The sequence below is a fragment of the Arvicanthis niloticus genome, chromosome 20, assembly GCF_011762505.2.
Source record: "Arvicanthis niloticus isolate mArvNil1 chromosome 20, mArvNil1.pat.X, whole genome shotgun sequence".
NCBI classification, from domain to species: Eukaryota; Metazoa; Chordata; class Mammalia; order Rodentia; family Muridae; genus Arvicanthis; species Arvicanthis niloticus.
This window is the reverse complement of record NC_047677.1, coordinates 18,844,274-18,868,807: the sequence shown is the minus strand read 5'-3', so window position 1 is coordinate 18,868,807 and position 24,534 is coordinate 18,844,274. Positions and strand designations below refer to the sequence as shown.

Genomic DNA, 24,534 nt, shown 5'->3' with positions numbered 1-24,534 from the left:
AAGAGCAATGAGTCAAAATGATCATGTGACTGTAAAAACTGTGTTAAAGGGAAATTGTACCACTCAGTTATTTTCACAAACTAATAACCTAAATATTTTTAAGGAGTTATTTATTTATTTTATGTGAGTACATCGATGTCTTTAAACACACCAGAAGAGGGTATGAGATCCTATTACAGATGGTTGTGAGCCACCGTGTAGGTTCTGGGAATTGAACTCAGGACCTCTGGAAGAACAGTCAGTGCTCCTAACCACTGAGCCATCTCTCCATCCCTAACCTAAATATTTTTAAACATTGGGTTTATTTTTTAAAGACTATTCCTTGAGGTATAAAGGAGAAATGTTACACTTTTTATTCATTGCAGCCCATCTTGTAATGATTTTAATAATAAAAATTTACAAACAAAATTATCCAGAAAGGGAGGCTTACTTGGATATGTTAATGATAGAATAGAAGTTCAAACTTAATGTTAAAAAAAACTCAAAGATTATAAATCCCAAGTCTGGCATTTCTTATCTGCATTTCTTCAGTTAGCTTACAAAGCCCTGAAGACCACAAGGCCCCTGACTGTAAAATGAAGATAACGGAGCTTCCTTTATAGGTTTACAGAGGGCTAAAATGAGAAAACTGTAGGACATGACCCACACGTGGACTTTGTGGACATTCATGTTCAATTAGTTAAACATTCAATTTAATTAATTATTGGGGTCAGCATGTTCTAATGAAGAAAGATTAAGATTTGCATCGGTCTGAACCTCTTACAACATGGAATGACATTGATAAGAGCCGCATTTAACAAGAGAACTCAGTGCTGTAATTCTGATTATTAATGTTTTACAGGCCATGGGTCCAGAGGTGTAACGTCTTTGCATGACCTCTCTCTCCCTCTTCCCCCCTCTTCCTCCCCCCTCCATGTCCCCTCACACACACAGGATTGCATGTAGTTCAGGCTGACCTCAAACTCACTGTGCAGTCAGTGATGACCTGAAACTTCTACGCCTCCTGCCTCCGCCTTCAGACTGGGATAGCAGATGACCACCAGCCCAGGTTATCTATTGCTAGGGATATCATCCAAGGTCTCATGCATGCCGAGCAAGCATCCTACCAAATGAGCCTCGTACCCAGTCCCTCTGAATTATCTCAGTTTGTTCACCCGTGTATTGTTGTAATTGTCTTCGGTAATGACTTCTTCTCACCTGGGAAAGGGAGTTTAATGTGGCATCAACAAGCATGCACAGCGGGCTCGACACTCAGAAGCACTTGTCACTCTTGCAAAGGACCACCCAGCACCCAAATGGTGCCTCACAACTATCTGTAACTCCAGTTCCAGGGGATCTGGCACCTCTTTTTGGACCTATGAGGGCACCAGGCACACATGTGGTACACGTGCATACACACAGACAAAACACACACAAAAAATAAACTTAGCCTTTTCAAAAATGTTAAGAAATTTAAACCATCCAAAACACCATCTTCTAGAAAGAAAGGAAAAAAAAAACAGATATGAATTTGCTTTACAGGAAGACAATTATTATCCAGAGTCACAGTTCCGCCTTCGTCCCTGGACATAGTTATGTTTTCATGCTATAAGAGCTGTTTTGCCAGTTCCTACAGACTTGCATGAAGACATTTAATAAAGAAATCTGGGACTTAATGTAAACCATGATTGGATATTTCCATGTTTAAAACACTAGCTTTAAGTTTGCCTTGGTCTAACTCCATTTGAGGGAATCTCTGAGACTGTGTAACACAAGGTGGAAGCTGCCCCGTCCTTATGCCCACATCATGGCATCAGAATTTCCACAGGCCCAGGCTTCCACTCACTTGTGGACTGTATGTATCTTTTTTAAAAATAGATAACTCCCAACTGGATACAGGAATTGTAACACATAATTTTCTTAGGTGGACAAAACCAAAAGGAAAGGAATTTACCAGGTTTCCCTGCCCTGTGGGCAGGAAGCCAAATGCCTGCTCAACACAACTTCTCCCTGCCTCCCTTCTTCTTCCTGTCTCTCACAGAGTAATCTTAACTTCAGATCATCCTTCACCCAAGGTCACAAGCCTCAGCCCTGGGAGTCGATAAACAGATAAACTCTCGGACTCGATTCTCCTCCTAAACTTGAAACAGTGTGGTTCCCTCCTTCGCACGGTCCTGTCTGGGCAATGCTGGTGGCTCGGCTATTGAGAAAGACCAATTCGGCCCTAGGAGACGGTGAAGGGTAGATTAGGAATGTGTAGGCCCTGAGTGTCCAAAAGCCCATATGCCCCAGCTGTGCTATCGGGGTCTAAACCATTCAAATCTCTGCCTGTTGACATCGATTCACATAAGCATGGCGCCTTTGGAGGCAGTCCCACCAGGTCCAACGTTGGAACCTTTGAGGGAGGTTTTTTGTTGTTGTTGCCGTTTTGTTTTTAATGCATCTCAGCTACTTTCCCTGTAGGTCTGAAATTATTTAAGAATGCAAATGTGTTTATTGATAAAACATGAATCCTTTGCTTTAGCGCCAGAGGAGCTGAATCTGAAGCTCCCCAAATGACTGTAGTATGCTCAGCTATAGACCCAGGAGCCACTGTTTGGAAGCCACCAAGCTAATTTATATTCAGATATTCACCACTGTCAGCTGCTCCTATTATAACCAAGACCCTGAAAATTGCAAAATGTAGTATATTCATGGGGCATCAAATCGATTTTTATTAGTCATACGAAGGAATCGTTTTAAATGATGTAGCTAAGTTTAACGGACCCCACACATAGGGGTCTTACCTACTGTCATGTGACTACCTTTGCTGAGGTAGACACCTGTGAATACAGATCTAAATCTATAGCCTGGTGTCTATCAACAGCGATCAAAGATGAATAGGAACATTGCAGTTACACACCCCTGCTTATAGGCTGCATCATAGTAAAAACATGTATGTTGTAACTTGAGGTAAAAAAAAAAAAAGTGAAATCAAATGCTCTAAGTTAAGTCCTTCATGTGGCAATGCTAGTGTCTTTCTCTTCCCTCTCAGTTTGGAGAAACCAAGGAAATGCCTTACCATCTACTCTAACCTCACATGGTAAATTATTAAGTGGTCTCCTCAGCCTGACTTTCTCTCATTTGGGTGACATGTCTCTGACTTTACATCATGAACAAATGCTATTATTATCTTTTGTACTTTCTTCAAGTGAACATATTACATTTTAGTTTTAGGGGCTAGATTGGCATTTTTATGTTTTTCTTTTCAGAGAAAAGAAAGCAATAGGAAATGGATTCACATCACTGTCAGAGGGACTTCAGGCAGTTGTGGTAAAACTGTCCTGGTATCCAAGATAGTGCAAACTACAATTGGTCGGTGTGGGATGTGCTGTGAAATATTCTCTGTAGGTCCGTGGAAACAATCTAGATCAATGGTTCTTAACTTTCCTAATGCTTCGACCCTTCAACACAGTTCCTCATGTTGTAACCCCCCCCCCCCAACCATAAAATTACCATTTGATACTTTGTAACTGTGATTTGGCCACTACTGTGAGTCGTAACATAATATCTGTGTTTTACGATGCTCTTAGGTGATCCCTGTGAAAGGGTGTGAAAGGGTCGGTTGGCCCTTATAGGGATCAAGACTCACAGGTTGAGAATTGATTATCTAGCTTCATGCCTGTCTGGAATTCTGCAGCTGTCAGTCTGTCTTCAGACCTATGGTGCCATTTTGCCCAGCATCACTGAGAGATCCCAGAAAATTAAGAACTATATGCCTATAAGCCCAGTCACATAGGAAGAGAGCGATTCATAATGTCCCTCCACTGAAGGTACCAGGAACACCAGGGAAGAGCCGGGTGGGCGGGCTCATTGTTGTATAGGTCAATGGATGCACTGCCTGACGGTTTGACATTCCCACAAGCCGCTTGGCTTCTTTGAGGTCCATCACCCAAATGAAGAAGAATAATGTATTCTCACAAATTATGAAAATCTGTGAAGTAGGTGATCAGAACCCACACAGGCTTGGACTAGTGTAAGATCTCATTAACTTTCTCACCAGGACCCCCACTGTCCCAGTCTGAAAACGTGGAGGGGTTTTTGAATGTTTGTTCTCCGTATCATTGTTTTTGTTAAGTGTGTGTATGGTGTGTGTGTGTGTGTGTGTGTGTGTGTGTGTGTGTGTGTGTGGTGGGGAAGGACATACATGACATGGCACATATGCGGAGGTTAGAGAACGACTTTGTGGAGTCATTTTTCTTCTTCTGCCTTTAGCTGAGCTGTAGGTTCTGGGGATCCAACTCAAGTCACCAGGCGTGCACGGCAAGCAGTTTTACAATGTGAGCATCTCACCTGCTCCTGATACAGAGTCATTTAAAGGCTCACACTTATGAAAGGCACATCTCTAAGCCTCTATGGCATGACTGTCATAGTCAGTCAGTCATTCTAAACAACAGGTCCTATTATAGGGACTGTAGTGCAATTTCTCACCTTGAGGAAAACCCAGTCATGTCTGATTTTGCTTTGCTTTGTTTGGATTGGAAAAAAATAGAAAATTCTCTGTCTCTGTCTCCTTTGGGCTCTCTCTCTCCCTCCCTCTGTCACTCCCTCTGTCCCTCCCTCTTCCCCTCCCTCCTACCTAAGACCACCTCTTCCTTCTGCCTTATAATGATGGGATGATGTTAAGGATATTCCTCTTGTGTAAAGCAGGAAAAAAAAAAAGAAAGAAATTAAAAAACAAAGAAGATTGTGTAACTGTCTCTGTCAATGAATGGCCTTACAAATAGCCCACATTTGTGTTTTGTTAAACATATTTAATTTAATAAACATCTTATTACTTTCCTCTGTAAATGCTGTCCAGCATGTATCTTTCCAGTAATGAAAATGTGTGTCACTGTCTGTTTCAGAGATGTGATGCTGGATCCTTTCGCACATTGTCAGGAGAATGCTCACCCTGTGACTGTAATGGCAATTCCCATGAGTGCTTGGATGGCTCCGGATTCTGTCTGGTAAGTCAGGGACATGCAGCTGCAAAGGGTCGATCAAGCTCTTTTCTGCATTTCCGCTTTTCCTATAAAACACATTGTGTCAAGGCCTTCTGATTGCAAGTGGCCTCATGTGCTCCAGGCGAGTGCTGTCTTCCCTCCCCTGGCAGCTGGCTTCCTGCTGTAGACCAGTGGTGGCCTGAAGATAATACACAGAGGAGGACTGCACCCTCCAGATTCCTCTGCATAGTTGGCCACGTGCTCGGCTTCATCTTACATAAACCACAATAAAAGACTTGTACCGTCGCCGGTTGCAGCATGTAAGACAATCAGGTCTATGGGTCCAAATTAATTTTTAAAGAGTCGTCTAAACCAGATAACCAATGGAGACAAATGCTTTATCCTTCTGCTGTTTAATTCTGCAGTAGAGCCGGAACGAGACTTTTTCCCTCCTTCAGTAAAATGAATCCCCCAGCAGACTGTTTTTCAGACAGTAAGATACTAATGAAGTCAGAGGAGGCTGATAGTGTAAAACACCTTGCTAAATATTTCACATTTTCAAGAATGGATTGACAACTTAGTAAAACTTAGCATTGGAGTACTGACCAGAGTGACTCCGGGAGAAGCCACGCCCACCAGAGTGACTCTGGGAGAAGCCACGCCCACATTTAAAGTTTGTGCGTTCTAATCAAGCTCCTCTTCAACAAGTATAAAGCAGGAAAATTCTGCGCTTCAGATTTCCTTATAGAAAAAGAATCTTAACCCAACTGCAAGAGTAGTTTCATTTAAAGCACAATCCCTACCTAAATACACTCAAAATTGCATAATTAGCCCTACTGAACAGACAATTTTATTATAAGTGGCCTCCTTCTGTGGTGTATAGCTCAAAGTTGCAATTTGGCTCACATTTTGTATTACGATGCAAATTAGAAATGGTTATTACGAACCTAGTGGCTGTCACTTTTTTTAGAGACAAAGAATCAACTGGGGAACCATTAAATTGCTATTTTGTAGGATTTAAAAAAAAAAAAACAAAAACCCATGGTATTTGTTTTTTTCTCCCCCTACCATAGTCTTAAATACCATTACATCCAGGATGTCCTTCACAGCCCTCTGGCATACACAGCTGCCAAAACCTACCCCTTTTTAATGCTTGCATCTCCGGTTTCCTGTTATTTTAATCCCAGTGACATTTTGGGGGGGAGGGGGGAATCCCATGCATACACTTGAACAAACAATGTACATTGCTGATGATGTGACCAGTTAATATCACTTTTGGTTACCTGGTTTATTAAACTGAAAGACAGAAGGGATCACCACCCCCTGTCAGCTGCCATTAGGCGACCGGCAAGACAATGAAAGAGGCAGAGAAGCTCACTCTGCTAAGGTCACCAAGAGGGACATGGAGCCACAGCTGTGAGGATGTTGTCAGAACAGGGACAGTTGTAGGCTTTGGTCTGGACATGAGCTTCTGGGAGAACTCAGCATCACAGGCTCCTTCCCCAACTCTGGTATCACACTGGGCCATTAAACACTCATGGGCATCTGCTGTCAATCTTCCTACAATTACATTGTTGTTAAGACAGAAAATTCTCACAGAAATAACCATTCCTTTCATATTGGTGGCAGCTCCCCCATGAATACTCTATTCAGAGAGAAATATGGTTTTTCCTCCAATTTAAATAAACTACGCTCTGTGTGAAAATAATAAACATTATGTACACATATACTACTAAATAGATATGGGATATATATTAAAAGTGTTTGAAAATCAAGGGGAAAAGAATCACCTGCAACTATTCTCCCGGTTAACATATTTATATTCTTACAAATTTAATTTTTTAAAAAGTGCACAGTTTATACTTAAACATAAACAAAAGATCATTAGCAAAAAAAAAAAAAAAAAAAGACACCCCACCTAAGGAAAAAAAAGAATCACAGGGTACTGTTAAGACTGTTGGTTACTCTCCACAACCTGATGGCAGGGCTCTATTGCTGAAGACACTGATAACTTATGACATTGAATGTGGAGGAATTGAACTGGTACCCAACTAGAAGCTTCACTACTACTCACTAGCTTTCGTGATGCTGGGAGGTAGTTTTCACACTATCAGAGGAGAAAAGTGATCACTAACATTACCCAGCTACAACCTCAGACCTACAACAGCAACTAGCCTGCAGGATACGCCGCTGTAATACTGGCAGAAATGTTATGAGAGTAACCAACACTATCTGATTGGCTTTAGAGCCCACTCCAGAAGATGGAATTTATACCTGGCACTGCTAAAGTGGCCAAGAATCTGAGGCTAGATAAGTCGCTGGCCATGGGAAAATCTACTACTTTTATTTTGCTAAAGAAACACAGCAATAAAATCACTACTGATGGGCATAGTGCTATACACAAGTTTTGATGGTTTTTGAGTCTATTGCAAATAAAAAAAAAAATCAACCTTGTTATGTTGCACATAGCCATCAAAATGTCAGCTGTCAATCAGAAAGTCAAAAAGTCTCAAGGTCTAAAGAGTGCTAAAGATGAATAGCTTGATGGAGTTCCCTGCTGCCTCGTACGCCCGTACAGAATGTACCAGGAACAGAATGCAGATACTAGATTCTCTGTACAATGTCCATCACCGCCTTACAAACTTGTTCCTTCTCTTGCATTCCCCACCTTAATGACAGCATCATTCTGTCAGAGGCCCCAGTGTCTTCATCCACTTCCATTTTCCCCCCAGCATTAATCTGATCCCAGATCCCAACAGCTCAAACAGTTAAGTAGCTCTCTCTCTCTCTCTCTCTCTCTCTCTCTCTCTCTCTCTCTTCTTTTTGTTTTTGTTTTTTGGTTTTTCGAGACAGGGTTTCTCTGTGTAGTCCTGGCTGTCCTGGAACTCACTCTGTAGACCAGGCTGGCCTCGAACTCAGAAATCCACCTGCCTCTGCCTCCCAAGTGCTGGGATTAAAGGCGTGCACCACCACTGCCCGGCAAGTAGCCGCCTCTCTTCTATGACTTGCTACTACCTCAGTTTTGGACCACACCACCCCTCCATGATCACTACCTCGGGCTCCCAACCACATACTGTGCTCCCTCTAATCTGTCACCTGGAGCTGGCTTTCAAGAGCCCAAGTCAAAGAATCCCTCTTTTTAAAATGCTCCAAGGGTTCCTGCCTCCAGTCAGGCTGAGCACACTGCTACCTAAGCCACCTCTGTGCTCTCGGATTGTCCCCTATGGGAGACTTCTTGAAGGACAACTTCAAGGCCTGCTTCAGGTATCAACACCTCCACTAAGCCTTCACATTCCTGTCATATCCCTGAGCGCACAAGGCTGGTCTTTGTTTCTTTCATGAGCCTGGGAGTTCCTGAAATAAAGAAACTGGGTCTTCCTCATCTTAATGCCAGTTTCAGCTCCTTGTCTGCCGTGCATCAATGTAAAAAGGAAACCTTTTAATTCGTTTTCTAATTTATGAACTACCTATGTCACTCCTTTTGTGCAATGTAAGATGAATTGCCCTTTGCTGGAGACTGGCTCCAACCTAATTCAGAGTAACTAATCAGCACCGAATGCTCTCCAGACACTTGTTTCTCTGACTGGAGCCCAAGCCAGCAGCATTTGCAATTATGTAGGAGCTTGATTGATATATGGACTCAGGTTGCAGCCCAGACGGCCTGCATCAGGATCTGGACTTTCCTTGGTGTATTAAGAGACACGTGCACACTGAAATATAAGGAGTGCTGACGGACATAGCCCATTCTCAAACCTTATGACCTTTGTGAACGTCATGAACCCATTAAACTCTTATTAATTAATGGGGATACCAATGTTTTAGGTAGATCCTTGCTTCTTAAACGATGGCTCTTGACCCTCCCCAATAACATTTATTGCTGTCAGGTATTTTCCTGTCTGGAAAATGACAGAGTGCAGAGGGTGAAGGAGCATCGCGCAGTTTCAGGGTTAAAGACTTTCAGAGCAAGAAGAATCCTGAAGGTCATCCTAAAGCTTCATTCCACAGAGAAAGGACTCGAAAGCTGGGAGATCAGGGCACTGTTCCAAGTGAACTAGTTAGAAAATGAAGAGTGATGTCCTTTCTCTCTGCCTCTGGCCCTATCTCTACCAGTCCTCCCAAACTGATACCAAGGCCTTCTAGAGGAATCCATAACAAACTGTTTCAAAGAGGAAGGTGAAAAAAGCCAGGGTTTGCACTCAGACATTTTAGCGACTGAGAGAGATTGCATGCAGTACCCTTGAACATTGGCACCTATGGCAACTACAAACAGAACCAAAGCCTCAAAGGGGCATCTCAAACATCCGTCGAGTGACAAAAAGACAGAACTGAGAATTAGCTCCTTTTTTGTGCCTTCATAGTCACTTCAGCCACTAGAGATGGCCTAGGCTCTTAGTATGTTTTCTTCTACACAGACCTGTTTCATCCATGTAACAAGAACTCAGACAAATCTGCCTCTAATTTACAAGCATCTTTACAAATGTCTTGTAGTTCAGATGTCTGGCAGTTGGATACAGCTCCACTGGCTTTCCTAGGAAAGACGCTGTCCCCTAGTTCAGGCTCATTTGGGATTTTTATTGCTTTCACTTGCTCCAGATGCTGGTTCACCATTTCATGTTTTCCTTCTTCCCTCCTTTAATTTTCCTTAATATTTTCTGAGAGGCGGTTGAGCACATGACACGGGTTTAACTCTTGCCTGAAGCATGTTCAACTTCATTCTTAAGAAGTCTCATTGGTCATACAGTCTAAGCCATATTTTAATTTCTTTTTTTGCTGCACAATTATATTTCGGAGCCATACCTATCAGAAGGCCAAATGCTTAAGAAGGATCCAGTCAGCGTAGCTTGTTACCTGCATAGACTTCCTCCTGTTGGACTGAGGACCTACTTCACACACGTTAATTGTAATACAGCGCTATTATTATCCAGTGTGTCAGAGAAGAGGGGCGAGCCTGGGACAGATAGCTTGATGTGGATAGTAGAACACAGACAGGGCTGTGAGGGGAGAATTAAAGAGAACTTTCTGGAGATTTTGAAGCCTGCTGCAGATCTCCAATAAGAAACAGACAAGGCAGAAAGAACAGCCTGGTTTGCGTCATTCTTTCTATTTGTTACCTTTATCAGAAATGGGAAATTATAAAAATCAACCTGCCTGCTATTATTTCATGTGTTGTTAACCAAGATAGGAACCATTGGTATCTTCCTTCGGATGCACGTGTGCCACAGCCTGACATACTTGCCTTTCCATGCTCCAAAATCCTCATTGTTTCCACTGTCGTGGTTAAGCACTATGGGAATATTATTTGTTTTCATTTCATTTTCATTCCAAGTCAGTAAGTTTCAGCATCCAGAACACTTAGAGTGTGGTAGCTCTAATTGTTTTTCTGATGAGTCCCCTCTGCACACAGACTCCAAATGGAGTCCCAGTTTGCCAGTACACACGCAGACCTGCAGGACGTATGCCTCCATCTTCAACTACACCTGTAGTTCTGACTAGGACTAGCATGGGTTCTTTATGTTGCCACATACCGTGTATTCTGTACCATGTATCGTGCAGGCCCGATGCCCCTTTGTTTGAAGTAAGCCAGGGTTCTTACATTTGCTCTTTGTGAACTTTCTTCATTCTTCCCAATACTCCTGTCTTCTGTCCCACAGAACTGCCAGCGGAACACAACAGGGGAACACTGTGAAAAATGTCTGGATGGCTATATTGGAGACTCCATCAGAGGCGCACCTCGGTTCTGCCAGCCATGCCCCTGTCCTTTGCCCCACCTGGCCAAGTAAGTCCTAAAGAAAGACAGTCTCTCCAAATGACTACTCTCACAAATTTTTTTAGCTCTATGCACAGTTCTGGGGTTTGTCACAGGCAAAACTGAATGCTTTAAGTTGAGAAAAGCGTAAGAAAGCAAGAAAGTGCTCTGATCTACATACACTTTGGGGGTGGGGCTTAAGCACTTAGAGGTACAATTGTTTCCAAAATATAAGCACAGAGAATAAAGTCAGTGAAATCGCCTTAGTGTCCCAACCAAAGCCAATCTCATCCTTTCCTAGCTTTCCTTCAATCTACACAACCTACACAAGTAATACCAACAGACATACAGTGTTTTCAAAAGCCTTTCCCCTTCTGACTGTCCCACAGTAGCTGTTTCCCTGCATGAAGCAATCAAATGTGCTTTCCAACCAGAATTAGAACACAGACGTACAAAAAAGGATGCTGAGAGCCAATCAGTAACTCCCAGCTATGTCGTGAGTGTGGAGCTCCAGAGAACAATCATATATCCGTTGGGCAGAAGTGAAAATAACGCATTTTAAGTACACAGTAAGGAAGAAATCTAGGGAGAGCGAATGGCAGCACGGAAGGGCTAAGAACATGGCGTAGTGGTAGAGCACTTGCCTGACACACATGAGCCACTGGACTTCATCCATAGCACTGAAAAATAAAAGCATAGAATTAAAATGGTATGGCAGATTTGGTTTTCCAAATAGTAACCAGCTCTCCAATTCTCTAGCACCAGTGAGGTGTCCTACAATCAGTTCAGTTCTGAATGAAAGCACCTAAAGGTAGCACAGTCCCTAGGGTAAGGGTTCGGTCCCATAAGCCTGGCCCCATTACAGATGCCAGTCAAAGAGAATGAATCCCCAGGCTTCTCACACTTTTGGCCATTTGGGGTTCCCTCAAGCACTCTTACGTTTAATTATTCGCTGCAATTATTCACAAAACTCAAAATACTGATATATTTATGACAATCAGGGTTTTGTCTTTTAATGATACAATTCAGGAAAAGCCAAATGAAGTAACCTATAAGGAAATATATAGAAGGAAATAATGTATAAAAAGGTATATATAATGTAGAGGAGAAAATATAAGGGAACAAAAGGAGGAGGTTCAGACCTCTCTTCTCAGCGGGTCCATATGTGAAGAACCTGGACGCTCCCACAAGCCTCCCTGCTCCAGGCTTCTCTTCCAGGTCATTGGTCACTGAGCCCAGAGGTTGGAGGTGGGGGGATTTGAAAATTCTAGCCCTCTATCCACATGGATATTTCTAGTGTCCACTCCCACACTGACTCCATTAAAGGGTCATTAAGTCTCCTCATTAGCATATTCAAATACAGTGACGAGGCTTTTTATAAACCAAGAAATAGAAGTCTTTTCACTTGACAACGTCAAAAGTTACAGAAGCTCTTTGCTAAAAATAGGAGGTCAGAGATTAAATGTGCTTTAAATACGCCATAAGTAAACAGAGTCACCAACCTACCTTCATATTTCTGTCTTGCCACATAGGAGCTGTGTGGTCTCAGACTGGTTACCTTGTCTTTGTGCACCGTTCTCTGTGAGATTTAGGGCTTCTGCTAGACTAGCTTCAAATTTTGGTTCCATCCCTTGGTTCTTTTGCCTGCTTTGAACTCAGCCCTTTTCCTTAGTAAGTAAATTAAAGTAAGGTGTGAAGACCCACAATAGGGCTGTGAGACTGGGCATGGTGACATGTGTGGGCCATGTGTGGGTGCCTCGAACACAGGAGAAAGGTAACGTAGACATGGCTTTGCTAAAGATAGAGCATAGAGACTTGTCTATAACTGTGCCAGACACTTTAATACTTATAGGCAGTATTTACACTAGTGATAGTAATTGCAGAAAGCAAATTAAATGAATTACTTTAGAGAGTCCAAGTAGTGGGCTGAGAAGACAGCTCAGTAGGTAAAGTACTCGCCATGTATTTATGAGGACCAGGATTTAGATTCACAGAACCAGTATAAATGCTAGGCAGGTGTGGTACCCTGCCTTTAACCACAGCATTTAAAAGATCACCGGAGCAATCTGGTTAGGTCAACTAGCTGAATCATTGAGTTCTGGGTTCCAGTGAGAGACTCTGCCTTGAAACAGAGAAAGCTGGTGAAAATTTGAGAACAATCCTGAGCACATTTCACATCAACCTCTCACCTATACACACACACACACATACACACACACACATACACACACACACACATACACACACACATACATACACACCTACACACACACACATACACACATACACACACATACATACACACCTACACACACACATATATACACACATACACACACATACACACATACATACACACATACATACACACATACACACATACACACACACATACACACATACATACACACATACACACACACATACACACATACATACACACATACACACATACACACACACAGAAATGCATAAGCAAACACACATACACACACACCAAAAAGGGGTCCAAAAATCTGCCCCCATACACCCTGATAAAGTAAAAAAAATGGCAATCAGACTTGCCCCTTGTCTTCCCTAGTCAGTTGAGGAATCAACTGTATTCAAATCTTACAGAATTCCTGCTAGCCAGCAAAAGCCAGAACCTCTACAGTTGCCTCTTTCAGAAACCATTAAACTGCTTCAGACTTTCTTAGTGATCTGTCATGTCCAACAGTATTAGTAATGTGTGCAAGATGGATGGTCCTAAGAGGAGAGTGAAGAGTACAGACATTAGCATTCTGTCATTTTCACTCAGAAATGTCCTGATTTATGAGCTTTTGGCCTCGTCAGGGTGTGGTCTTTAAATGCTCATTAAAATTCTGTTCTCAAACATCCATCCTAACCACATCTGAGGAGACTTTTACCACACTTAAGATTTACTGCACTTAAATATATTTACCTCTAAGTTCCTAATAACAAGCCTCACTTGTTCGCCAATATAAAGATCATACACCATTATCTGCTCAGAAAAGGAGGTAAAGGCTCTGAGCTGAGACACCTTCCTTAGACAGTAACAGGAATTAGGAGAGCAATCTTAAATGGTTCCTCTTAACCGCATCTTCACAATTCTGTGTTTCCGCTCCACTCACACGGCAGGCCTTCCTCATCTCAATTATCTGACTTTAATGTCTTAAGGTACCAAACCTTTAAAATATTGTTCCCTGCAGACCGAGGATCATTGTCTACATAAAAACAGGCAAAATACCTCTTAGGCACTCACCATGTGCCAATATGAAACTGGTATTTCTTGCCAGTGGTATATCCATCCAACAGCTGAAAGCCATGTTTCACTAGGTCAGAAGTACAGCAGATTTTACATGCCTACAGCAAACGGCCTGTTCTCTTTTGAGACTGATTATCCAGTATTTTAGTTGAGCAAGAAATACTGCTTCTGGCTGTGAGCCCCTTCTGATAAACGCAGCAGAAACTGATGGCTGTGTAATAAGTTTCTGGCCCTCAGCTCAGAAGCAGTTCCCAAAGACATCAAGAGACCACACATCTAGGATCCAAAGCAGCAGCTGAAGGCCCTCAGGAATACATTCCCAAGTTAGAAGCATGTTCACATATGCAGAACTTAAGATCTTCTCTGTGGTACAAGACCTGATACAATAAAATCTGCAGAAAATAAAAACAAACACAAAATTACACTATCTGTGAGTAAGCGACATTTTGTGGGGTGGGAAGAGTGGACTTGAGAGGCCTCGGAGATACTGACACGTTCCTCTGTAGTGGCAATGGCTTTATTGTTGAGGAAAACTGGCTTCATAGGGGCTATTTTTTTGTGACAAGACTGACAAGATACAGCTGGATCCCCAAAAGGTCTAACCTTGGTCTGCTTTTAGTATTGATTTAGCTAATGAACTATCTCAAGCATTGATCAGATGTATTACAAAAAGTCAAATGTTCCACTGTCATCTTCGGTTTTTAAAAACTATTCATATTGCTATTTTCCATTAAAAAAAAAAAGTAATAAGTATCTGTCTAAACCAAGTAGGTATCAGACAACTTCCCAGAAGTGCACCTAGTTTGGAATCTGAATTATACTGGAAAGATCTATGGGTTGAGTTGACAACCTAGAGCTTGGGTTTTCCAGTTATCAACAATATATCAGAAAACAAGTGGAGATGGAGAAGAAAAGTAACTTAGTGCTTAATAGTGCTTGCTGCTCTTGCAAAAGGACTAGTATTCTGTTCCCAACGCCCAGAAACCCACAGCTGCCTGTGACTCCAGCTCTAAGAGAAGGACACCCTCTCCAGGCCCCCCAGGTATCCTCAAGCAAGCTCACGAGCACGTGCGCGCGCACACACACACACACACAGACACAAACTAAAGTAAAAGTAAATGTTATTTTTAAGTAAGGAGGTAATGCTTGAGACATGGAAGCAAACACATTTTTTTTTCTTAATTTCTATTTCTCCTTAAACCTTAGGGTTTTCCAGGAGCAAATCCACCTTCCCGCTTGCAGAGGGTGCCACAGAAGTCAGAGAGGACTGAAGGAGGCATCAGGTTTTCATTTTCACATCCAGTAGTAGGGATTTCCTTAATTTTAAAGCACAAACAATTAATGCTTGTAAAAAAACAAAACTGAACATCAGCGGCTGGTACCACATCGCCTCAGAGCATGCACCACGGAAATCGATCAATGGCCCTGATAGGGTTCCCAAGGCCATTTGTATAGAGTCCACTTGGTTATTCTAGGGCTGACCAGATATCCTCCGCTTCTACCAGCAGCTATGCTAATCGCTCCACTTAAGGAAAATGAGATCTGTTTGAAACCACAGGACATCAAATAAACACACAAGACTCCAGACACCCCCAGGCAGAGCTGTAGGCAGGCTGGATGGAACACCTTCAAAGAAAGACACGCACAAGCATTTGTTCCTTTTCTGGACTTTTTCTGGACAGGCAAGACTTCTCTAGGTCAGCTAAGGAATACGATCAGACAAAGAAAAGGGTAGAGTGCCAAGGGGATGCAATGTCACCGGAGTGTTTTCACCAAACTGCTGAGAAAATAAATTGTGAATTTCGCCTTTGAATGAGGAGCATACACTGTTTTCATCCCAGTTTATAACCACCTTTGAACAATTTATAACACCTTTGAACATATCCAGTTGCTTTTCCTCAGCCATCATTAGGGTAAAATTGCTGACACACACAGGAACCTGAGAGCAGAGGTCACACTCTGATGGCAGAGTACACAAGCCAAACTGAGTGCAAAAGTCACACACTAAAGTCACGCCCACATGTCACACGACTTGTATCTCACTGTGATATTTTCCATACTCGAAAGAGTGACTCTCCATTTCTTCTGTCCCAATAAATTAGGATAGCGATTTATTCTGCTGGACCAATCTTTTTTTTTTAATTACTTTTCTGTTTTACATCTTGATTTTTTTTTTTACTAGCTTAAGAAAAAAGAAGAAAGGAGAACAGGGGAAAAGAACAAGAAAAGAGGAGTCTGAAGGGAGCTAGATGATATAGGCAGATACAGATAAATAGTTATAGATATGCATATCTTTATTATGGACCTATTTCTTTCTTGAGGACTTAAACAAGTCCTCAAGACTTTGGCTCTTTGATCTACTTTGACCCTCTGACCCTTAGTCCTGAGACTTAAAGTACACAGAGAAAATGGTTACGCCTCTGTGAATGATATCATTTAGGACTCCTGATCTTTAAGAACAGAGGTTAAGTGTAAAAAAACTAGACAGAAACTTCTAACATTACACAGATAGTAGTGGGGATATGAGAGAATTTTATGAGTCTAAAGTTGCCAGTAAATTTCCTATTTCTAGTTTTCATGCATATATTTTAAATTTTCATTTGAAAGGTAAATGTCAAATACACATTTGAATAAATACATATTTGAATATATATGTATATTTGAATATATGTATATGTATAAATATATTATATATTTGATTATTTATATATTTGAACTAAAGTTATTATATATAATATATAATATTATTATATAAAATATACATAATATTTTATATATTATATAAAATATAATATATATATATATATATATATATATATATATATATATATATCTTGCTACCTTAGAAATTTCCACAGCTTCAAGCAAAACTAATAAACCACCTCTATACAGAGATACATAATGGTATACCTGGGAGACAGCCCCACATGGAGTAGGGTTTTCAGTCCAGGCTTGCTGGTCCAGTCTCCCCTGAAAGGTAAGAATTTAATCATACCACCATTGCTGGAGAACAACCAGGTAGCAGTGACCTAATCCGAAGTTCAGCCAGCCCCTTTCTCCAGCATCACAGACCAGTGTCCATGAGATGTCTTCTAACGTGTGTCACAATTCTAGCTTTGCAGAATCCTGCTACAGGAAAAACGGAGCTGTGCGGTGCATTTGTAAAGAAAACTATGCTGGGCCTAACTGTGAAAGGTAAAGAGAAAAAATTCTTTTATCTTTTTCCTGTGGGGCTATAGGAAGCTTTCCGTGTGTGTGTGTGTGTGTGTGTGTGTGTGTGTGTGTGTGTGTGTGTGTCGGCTCTGCTGAGTTTCTCTTCAAAAAGTTTTGAAGTTGATGCACAAATTGGGGGTGGAAAAAAAACATTTCAAAACCCCAAGGAGGGTGTTGTCCTCACACCCCGTGTCCCAGTACAGCAATGATAGAATCTCCCCTTGTCCAGACCAGGGTCTTATCTTGGGATAAATTGACAGGGGAAGAAGGAAATGAATCTGGGTGTGCTGGGAAGATTCTCTAGATGACTCTGGTAACGGTCTCTGCTCTCTTCAACACTACAAACCTGTGCTATAATTAATGTCTCTCCAATACACGGTGAGACTTTCTGAATAAATAGAAAGTGGCTTCTCTCCCTTGAATTCTCTATTGCTCATAGAATGAGAAGTGGACAAAGAACTAACTGGTTATTTAATTCACTCATTATTCCTCCTCTTACAAAATAAGATCCACAAGCTTCAGTGTTCTGAATCTCTGTTGGGTGCTTACACAAAATGTTCTTTTTAGTTGCTCTGTGGTTTGAAGAAAGACCTCAGGAGCTAAGCATGGGAGGCTCCCCCCTGGATGATTTCCTAGGAAGATATTTGCCATCCATTCCGTCTGTCAGCTGCTCACAGTTCTCTCAGATGAAATACCTTTAACTAAAAGAATCTCACACAGAGGTCTTCATAACAGAGACACTGTGAACACTGGCCTCACCACTGGGCTCAGGCAACCTCATGATGTTGTAATTCCATAAAGACAGGGAGGGAAGGGCCAGGGGTACCGGCCAAACATTCAGTCTAGCAAGATATCCACAGGCTTCTCACCTCATGGAGTGCACACGCAGGCCAGCTCCTCAGTGGGACTCACAAACTCAGCCTGTGGCTTAAGAAATAAATCCTTAATTACAAGCTGTCTGTCTTCTAAGAAACCACCGTGCATCTCTCAGAGTGTAGTTCTGAAACTCAAAAACAGCCACAGCTTGTGGAGAAAAAAAAAAAATCTCTATGTTGCTATACTAACTTTTAAAGGTACAGGATGTAGATAATCCTTGTACCTGGTGAATGGACGTTTCCTTTCAATTAATGCTACAGGAGGGAAACTAGGAGCTGAAGACCCACAGGATTATCATTCTATAGGAGGACTGGCCAAGGAGATCACATGGGGTGATTAATTAGTATTTGTGACACAATTGTTGCATGCCTCTTTATTTGGAGACAGAAATACGAGGCTCCGTAGATCTGAGATGATTGTGTGCCAGGCCAAGGTCCGGGCTTTGTCTCCTCTGTCTGAAGTTAAATACCGTAGTTTGATTAGGACAAAGCGTCTTGCTGATGGATCTCTCCAGTGTCTGCCAGGAGGAGTTACTGGCCCTGCTGATCAAGTGCCAGACTGGTACCCATAAGGCTTCTATGGGAAAACAGGGATCCCTACCCTGACACGGGGCAGCATGCCCACTACAGACATGTGATTGCAGATACATAATTACCCTGCACACATCAGAAGCTCGTGGGATCTGCCATTACCCAGTAAGCCAGGGTCTCAAATGTTTATCCTGCCCCTGAAAATTTATGTTGCAGAAAGAACTCCAGCTGCGCATTATACGGTAGAGGGATTCTAAGCAGTATGCCACGGAGATATTTGCGCAGCCGCAGTTACTGCCGCACTGTTCACAGCAAGCAAGATATGGAACAAGGCGAGAGCTCTATCATTGGAGAAGTAGATAAAAAAGTGTACATATATGCAACGGAACTTTATTCAGGTCTTAAGCATAACTAAATTTTGACATTTGTAGGGGAGGATGGATAGAACAGGATGGAGACAATTATGTTTAGCAAACTGAGCCAGATTCTAAAAGACGGGCTTTTGCGTGGTTTTCTCAGAACGGAGACTTAAATGGGCATGCATGGGTGCGAGTGTGTGTGACATGAAAATAGAAAGGTAATTAAGAAGAGGGAAAGAAAAAGCATAAGGCAGGTGTAGGAGAAAAAACTAGTTATATATATATATGAAAACAGAAGGCAGGCCATTTGGGGAAGAAAGGGGACCAAGAGAAAGGGGAGAAGGCAGATGGGGGAGGACACTGGAGGGGCAGATTTTTTAAAAGTATAATTGTGTGTGTGTGTGTGTGTGTGTGAGAGAGAGAGAGAGAGAGAGAGAGAGAGAGAGAGAGAGAGAGAATGCCATCACAGACCCATTACTTCTCATACTAAAAATTAATTTAAAATAAAATACACAAAAATTTAAACTTTAAGACTAGAAAGAGTGCTAGTTTCAGAAGCAGAAGGTGGGTGTTAAAGAGATCTGTCACTGGGCTGTATCCTGACCGCTCTTCGATGCTCTGACTTCTCTCAGTGTTGACTCTCACTCCCACACAATGGGGGAAATTTTGGCAAGCGCCTACCTCATACACCTGCAGTGAGATAACCCTGCCAGGGATGAGGACAGCCCCTGGTACGTCGCAATTGCTCAGTGATCGACAGATGGTAGCAAGTGAGCCATTGTAACTACTGACTCAGGTCCTCACCGGCATCATGTGTGCCTGGGTTGAGTTGGCTCATCATTCTGCGTCCCTTTCCTTAGACATTGTGAGGACATTAGTATCACCCCCACCCACCTCTTACATCCTCCCTGCCTTACGTTCGTCATCAGTCAGCCCTGCAACCACTCTGAGAGGAGGTCACATTTTGTCATTGTGCTGATGAGGAGACTGTGCCAAGGGACTTGTCTGAAGCCTCATTCCTCCTGGGGGCAGGTAGGGACTCAGGATTTGAACACTTGGGGTAAACACATTCAAGTTATTGTTATGTCTTTGCACTTGTTTTCCCAAATGCCCCCCTGTTTAAGACAATCATTTAGACAAACCCCTGAGATGCAGTGGAGACATGCTAACCTCTTAGATCCTTCTAAAATGCTCTGCCTTCACCATCCACTGAGAGACTAAAAGAAAGCTTCCCTTCCAGAATCTACCACCTGCATGGAAAGGGTCAACATAGGAAACTCTCTCAGCTCTGTCTGCTCTTTCCTGTCTTCCCCAACTCTCCCCCTCTACCTAGAGAGAATATGTACATCAAAACTTGGTCTCACAGTACAGGGTCGAGTGGTTCTGGCATGAGTTAATCTAAGATGCAGTCTCTTGTCATTAAGGAACGTGAAGCCTAGGGGAGGAGACACCAGAAAACTACTCAAAGAAAGCAAAAAACACACTAAGGGCTAAAGTCCACAGGTGCAGGTATATACATACATTTATAGTCCCACATACCTGAGGCAGGAGGATTGAGCCCAGTTCCGAACCAGCCAGGGCAACAAAGTGAGACTCTACCTCACAATCCTAAATCACATCCCATTGCACGCCTTACACTACTACACCAAGACATCATCCGTTACCTTGGATTTGAATCATTTGAATTCATTACCAATCATTTGAATCTTACTGCTTGTTGTTTTATAAAACATTATTCATTATTTTGTATGTATGAAAGCTTGCCTGCATATATGTATTTACCTGAGGAGACCAGACACGCACATCAGATCCCTGGGAAGTGGAGCTGATGGCTGAGCTAAGATGTGGGTACTAGGATTAAAACCCCATCCTCTGCAAGAACAGTGAGCACTCTTAACCATGGAGTCATCTCTCTGGCCCTCTGATTTCTTTTAGTTTTGTTCATACTCTATTTAAAATTCCATTCTGGTTTTCTTTTCAGAGATATAAAAGCCATAGGCATAAGGAGTTTCCACCTGCTTTTATATTTGAAATATGCTAAGATCATTTTAATGAATACTGGAAGGGTTTTAGTCTATTAGAATATTCTTTAAAGTGAAGCCATACTGTATACAAGTTGGAAGGTCTAAAACATAAGACACATTTTGCTTAGTCTGTCTCTTGTCCTATGAAGGAACATAGATCAAATGCAGCCACCCACCTTGACATCACAGTGGTGTCCACAACTCTTCTGCCTTTCTTTCCTCGTCTCCTCCTACTTGTTACACATCCGCTCCTCACATCCTCCAGATGAGGACTTTAGATCTGTCTGTTCTAAGACTACAACTGCGATGCAAACAGTAATAGCTAATACTCATTGGATGCTTTCTGTATGTGCTCACTTTTTGGCTAAATAGTTTTTTGGCTAAATAGCTTTAAACGGAAGTTGGCTGCTGCTGAATATAATTAGGAAACCACAAGCCTAAGTCTTGGGAAGATTTGCTTTTCTCATTCTTTTGGTCCACAAGAGGTATCCCTGAAAGATGGGGAAGCTGAAGAGCCGTGAGGAGACTTAATCTAAGCTCAGAATCTCCAATGTCAAAATCCAGAGTCCTTGCACTCAGTGCTGTGCTTTAGATCTCAAACTTACTTGGTCTCAGTGCTTCTGCCTCAGTGGTCCAAGTTGCCTTTAATCACGTGCTTTTATTGTAAACTTCCATCCTTTCGATTTTGTGGCAGAACAAGGAACATACTAAGGCCACATGAAGATTTACCATGCAGGTGCTGCTGCTAGAGGATGAGAGGAAAATGGGGAAAACAAAATAAATCCAAAGTGAACTTAGTGCCCTAAAGTGTGACACAGGAAAATGACTCCGGCAAAGAGACACAAGCAGAGTGAACAGTGTCATCAGAGATGACGTTGATGACTTCGATGATGATGGCCTTAGAGATAGACAAGAACAGTAAAGAAGATTCAGGGCTGGAGAGATGGCCCAGTGGTTAAGAGCACTGACTGCTCTGCCAGAGGTCCTGAGTTCAATTCCCAGCAACCACATGGTTGGCTCACAGCCATCTGCAATGTGATTCAATGCACTCTTCTAGTGTGTGTCTGAAGATAGCTGCAGTGCACTCATATAAATAAATAAATAAATAAATAAATAAATAAATAAATAAATAAATAGAAGATTTAGAAATTTGGCCAAATCTGCTCTAAAAGGCACCAAGTCTTTTGCACGAGCCATCAGCTCTATCATTTTCATAGAGTTCTGGGCGCTATTCTCCACCTTGACTTGGGCCTTTAGACTTCTAATCTTGAACAGACTTAACATTTCCCTAGCCTTATTTCTCAGCCTTTGATAAACAAGTGAAGCACATTTAGTTGATACGCATTCTCTAACATGGTTTTTGTCTCTTGAACTGACCCTCAAAGAGGACTAGAGTGTGACCCTCCCAGAAAAATTTCTGTGCTAACCAAGCCAGAAGTTTTGGTTTCCTCAAAACAGACTTTCAGTGATAGCTGTGCGACCCTTAGGGGTGAAGTGAAAGAGGAAGGAAGGAGAAACATAGCTATAGATCAAAATGCCCCCCCCCCCTTTTAAGGCTGTGCAAGGTGACATGGGCCTGTAATCCTAGCATCTGGGAGGTAAAAGGAGAACTAGGAGGTCAAGGGTCAAGGTAATTCCTTGCTACATAGCAAGTTCAAGGTCAACCTAAGCTACATAACACCCTGTCTCAAAAAGCAAAACAAAAAAAATAAAGAACAAAAAAGAAAAATTGTTTTCTTTAATGCAAAATGGATAAACCAGCATATATCTCCATATAAATATGTAGTTTTGAAGGGGACAATAAATAAGGAAACATTTGTACACTAGTTCTGTAAAGTCCACAGGGCTCAAAGTTTATCTTGTAATTTTAGAGTCGACTCTAAACCTACCACCAACAGATGGTCTTGAAACTCAGAGAAGGTTTCCATTGTGATTGAGGCTACAGTTTACAGGATATAAAACTTTGTTCTCTTCCATGAAGTGTGTTTTGTGTGTGTGTGTGTGTGTGTGTGTGTGTGTGTGTGTGTGTACACCACATATGTGTATATGCATATGGAGGCCAGAGGCGACTGAAGTTGGATTTTGTTAATTCAGCTACACTAGCTGACCAGTGAGCTCCAAGACTCTACTCATGTCCATCTCCCCAGTCCTGGGGTCACATGTATGTGCCACCATGCAGGCTTTAATCTATGTGCATACTGAAAATTAAACCTAGGCCTCCTGTTTGCACAGCAAGCACTTTACCACCTGAACCATCTCCAGATCCATCCCCATTGGTTGTCAGGAGACAACCTATAGTGATCAAATGGAATGGAATCAGCAGAGCAAAAGAGGAGATTGGCATCTGGCCTCCATGAGCCAAGCAGGGCTTGTTACCCCCAAGACCTCATTGCACACTGAAGTGGATCTGAATCCAATTTCAATGCACTTACAAGTCTAATATTTTCTGTTGGGTGAACTGCAGCAAAGGATAGAAATTCAATCCAGTCACATTCTCCATAGATGAATAATTTATGCTGGCTGGGAGACCAAAGGCCATAGAAATCTGAGGCACAGAGACATGAGGAAATATGAATAACAGAGCTCCCTGGACATTTCCTCTCAGGGTGTTTCTTTGTGGAGTGTGGAGAACTTGCATTCATCCTCATCCTTTTCAGAGGCTTGTAGAGAGAATTATATTATGTTTAATTCATTTCCTGTTCTTTCAGAACAGGAGCCATGTGTTTTTCCTCTCCCTGTCTCCCCCTATGCCTTACATAAAATGGACGTGAATTGTCCCTCTGTTGGGTGAATTTATTCATTCATAACAGCGGCAGTGTGGTGCAGTGTAGAGCAAGGGAAAGAACATCGGGGTTGGAAGGTCTGGGCCTTCAGCTGTGACCTCCCCTGTGATCCAGGAAAACTGGAGTAACCTCTGGGCCTCAGAATGCTGGATGTGAGAGGTCTTTCTTCCAGCTGTGAGTGGAAACCAAAGGATCAGCACAGAAGCTCTGAGATGCCGTCTCAGACATGCAAAGGCTATAGACTGACACATATACCAACAGAACAGCTCCAAAGGACAGACAGCAGAAAGAGGCTGAGAGGCGGTGCACCACGTGTTGACCCATAGTGTGATCAGAGGATCCTGGAGTTACATATCATTCGTTTGTACTCATTGATCATTTTCCCGAAGGTTCTGAATCGTGCTTCTCTAACCTCAAAGGGGAAGCTTTGTCTAATTCGGAATCTTATTATCAGTGGCCTGATGGTTTGATCTCTTTGGAGAGGTCTCCCTTATTGTCCACTCCACTTATATCTTGGAAGTATAAGCCCCCCCCCAAAAAAAAACCTTTCCTCCACAAGTTGCTTTTGGTCATGGTGTTTCATCACAGCAAAAGTAACCCTAACTAGGACAGCTCCCAAGGAATTACTCCCAATTCAGTCACTTTAGGCTATTCAGTACTGACTTAGTTCCCCGAACTAAGTCATTATGGTAGGGCAGGTTATGATTTGAGTCAAAGTAGAGGTACCATTAACGTTTTGACCAGGCTATTACCCAGCTGCATCCCATTGATGCGTCTCACTCCTGGACATGTAGC

General features: G+C 42.2%; 1 protein-coding gene across 1 annotated transcript in view; it reads left to right on the top strand.

Moving 5' to 3' along the window:
- Positions 1-24,534, top strand: part of Lama4 (laminin subunit alpha 4) — a 139,507-nt gene that overhangs the window by 32,877 nt on the left and 82,096 nt on the right. The window contains exons 2-4 of the mRNA XM_034524245.2: positions 4,866-4,967; positions 10,595-10,719; positions 17,069-17,149. Of these exons, the coding sequence (XP_034380136.1) occupies positions 4,866-4,967; positions 10,595-10,719; positions 17,069-17,149 (308 nt within the window). The remainder of the gene's footprint in view (positions 1-4,865; positions 4,968-10,594; positions 10,720-17,068; positions 17,150-24,534) is intronic.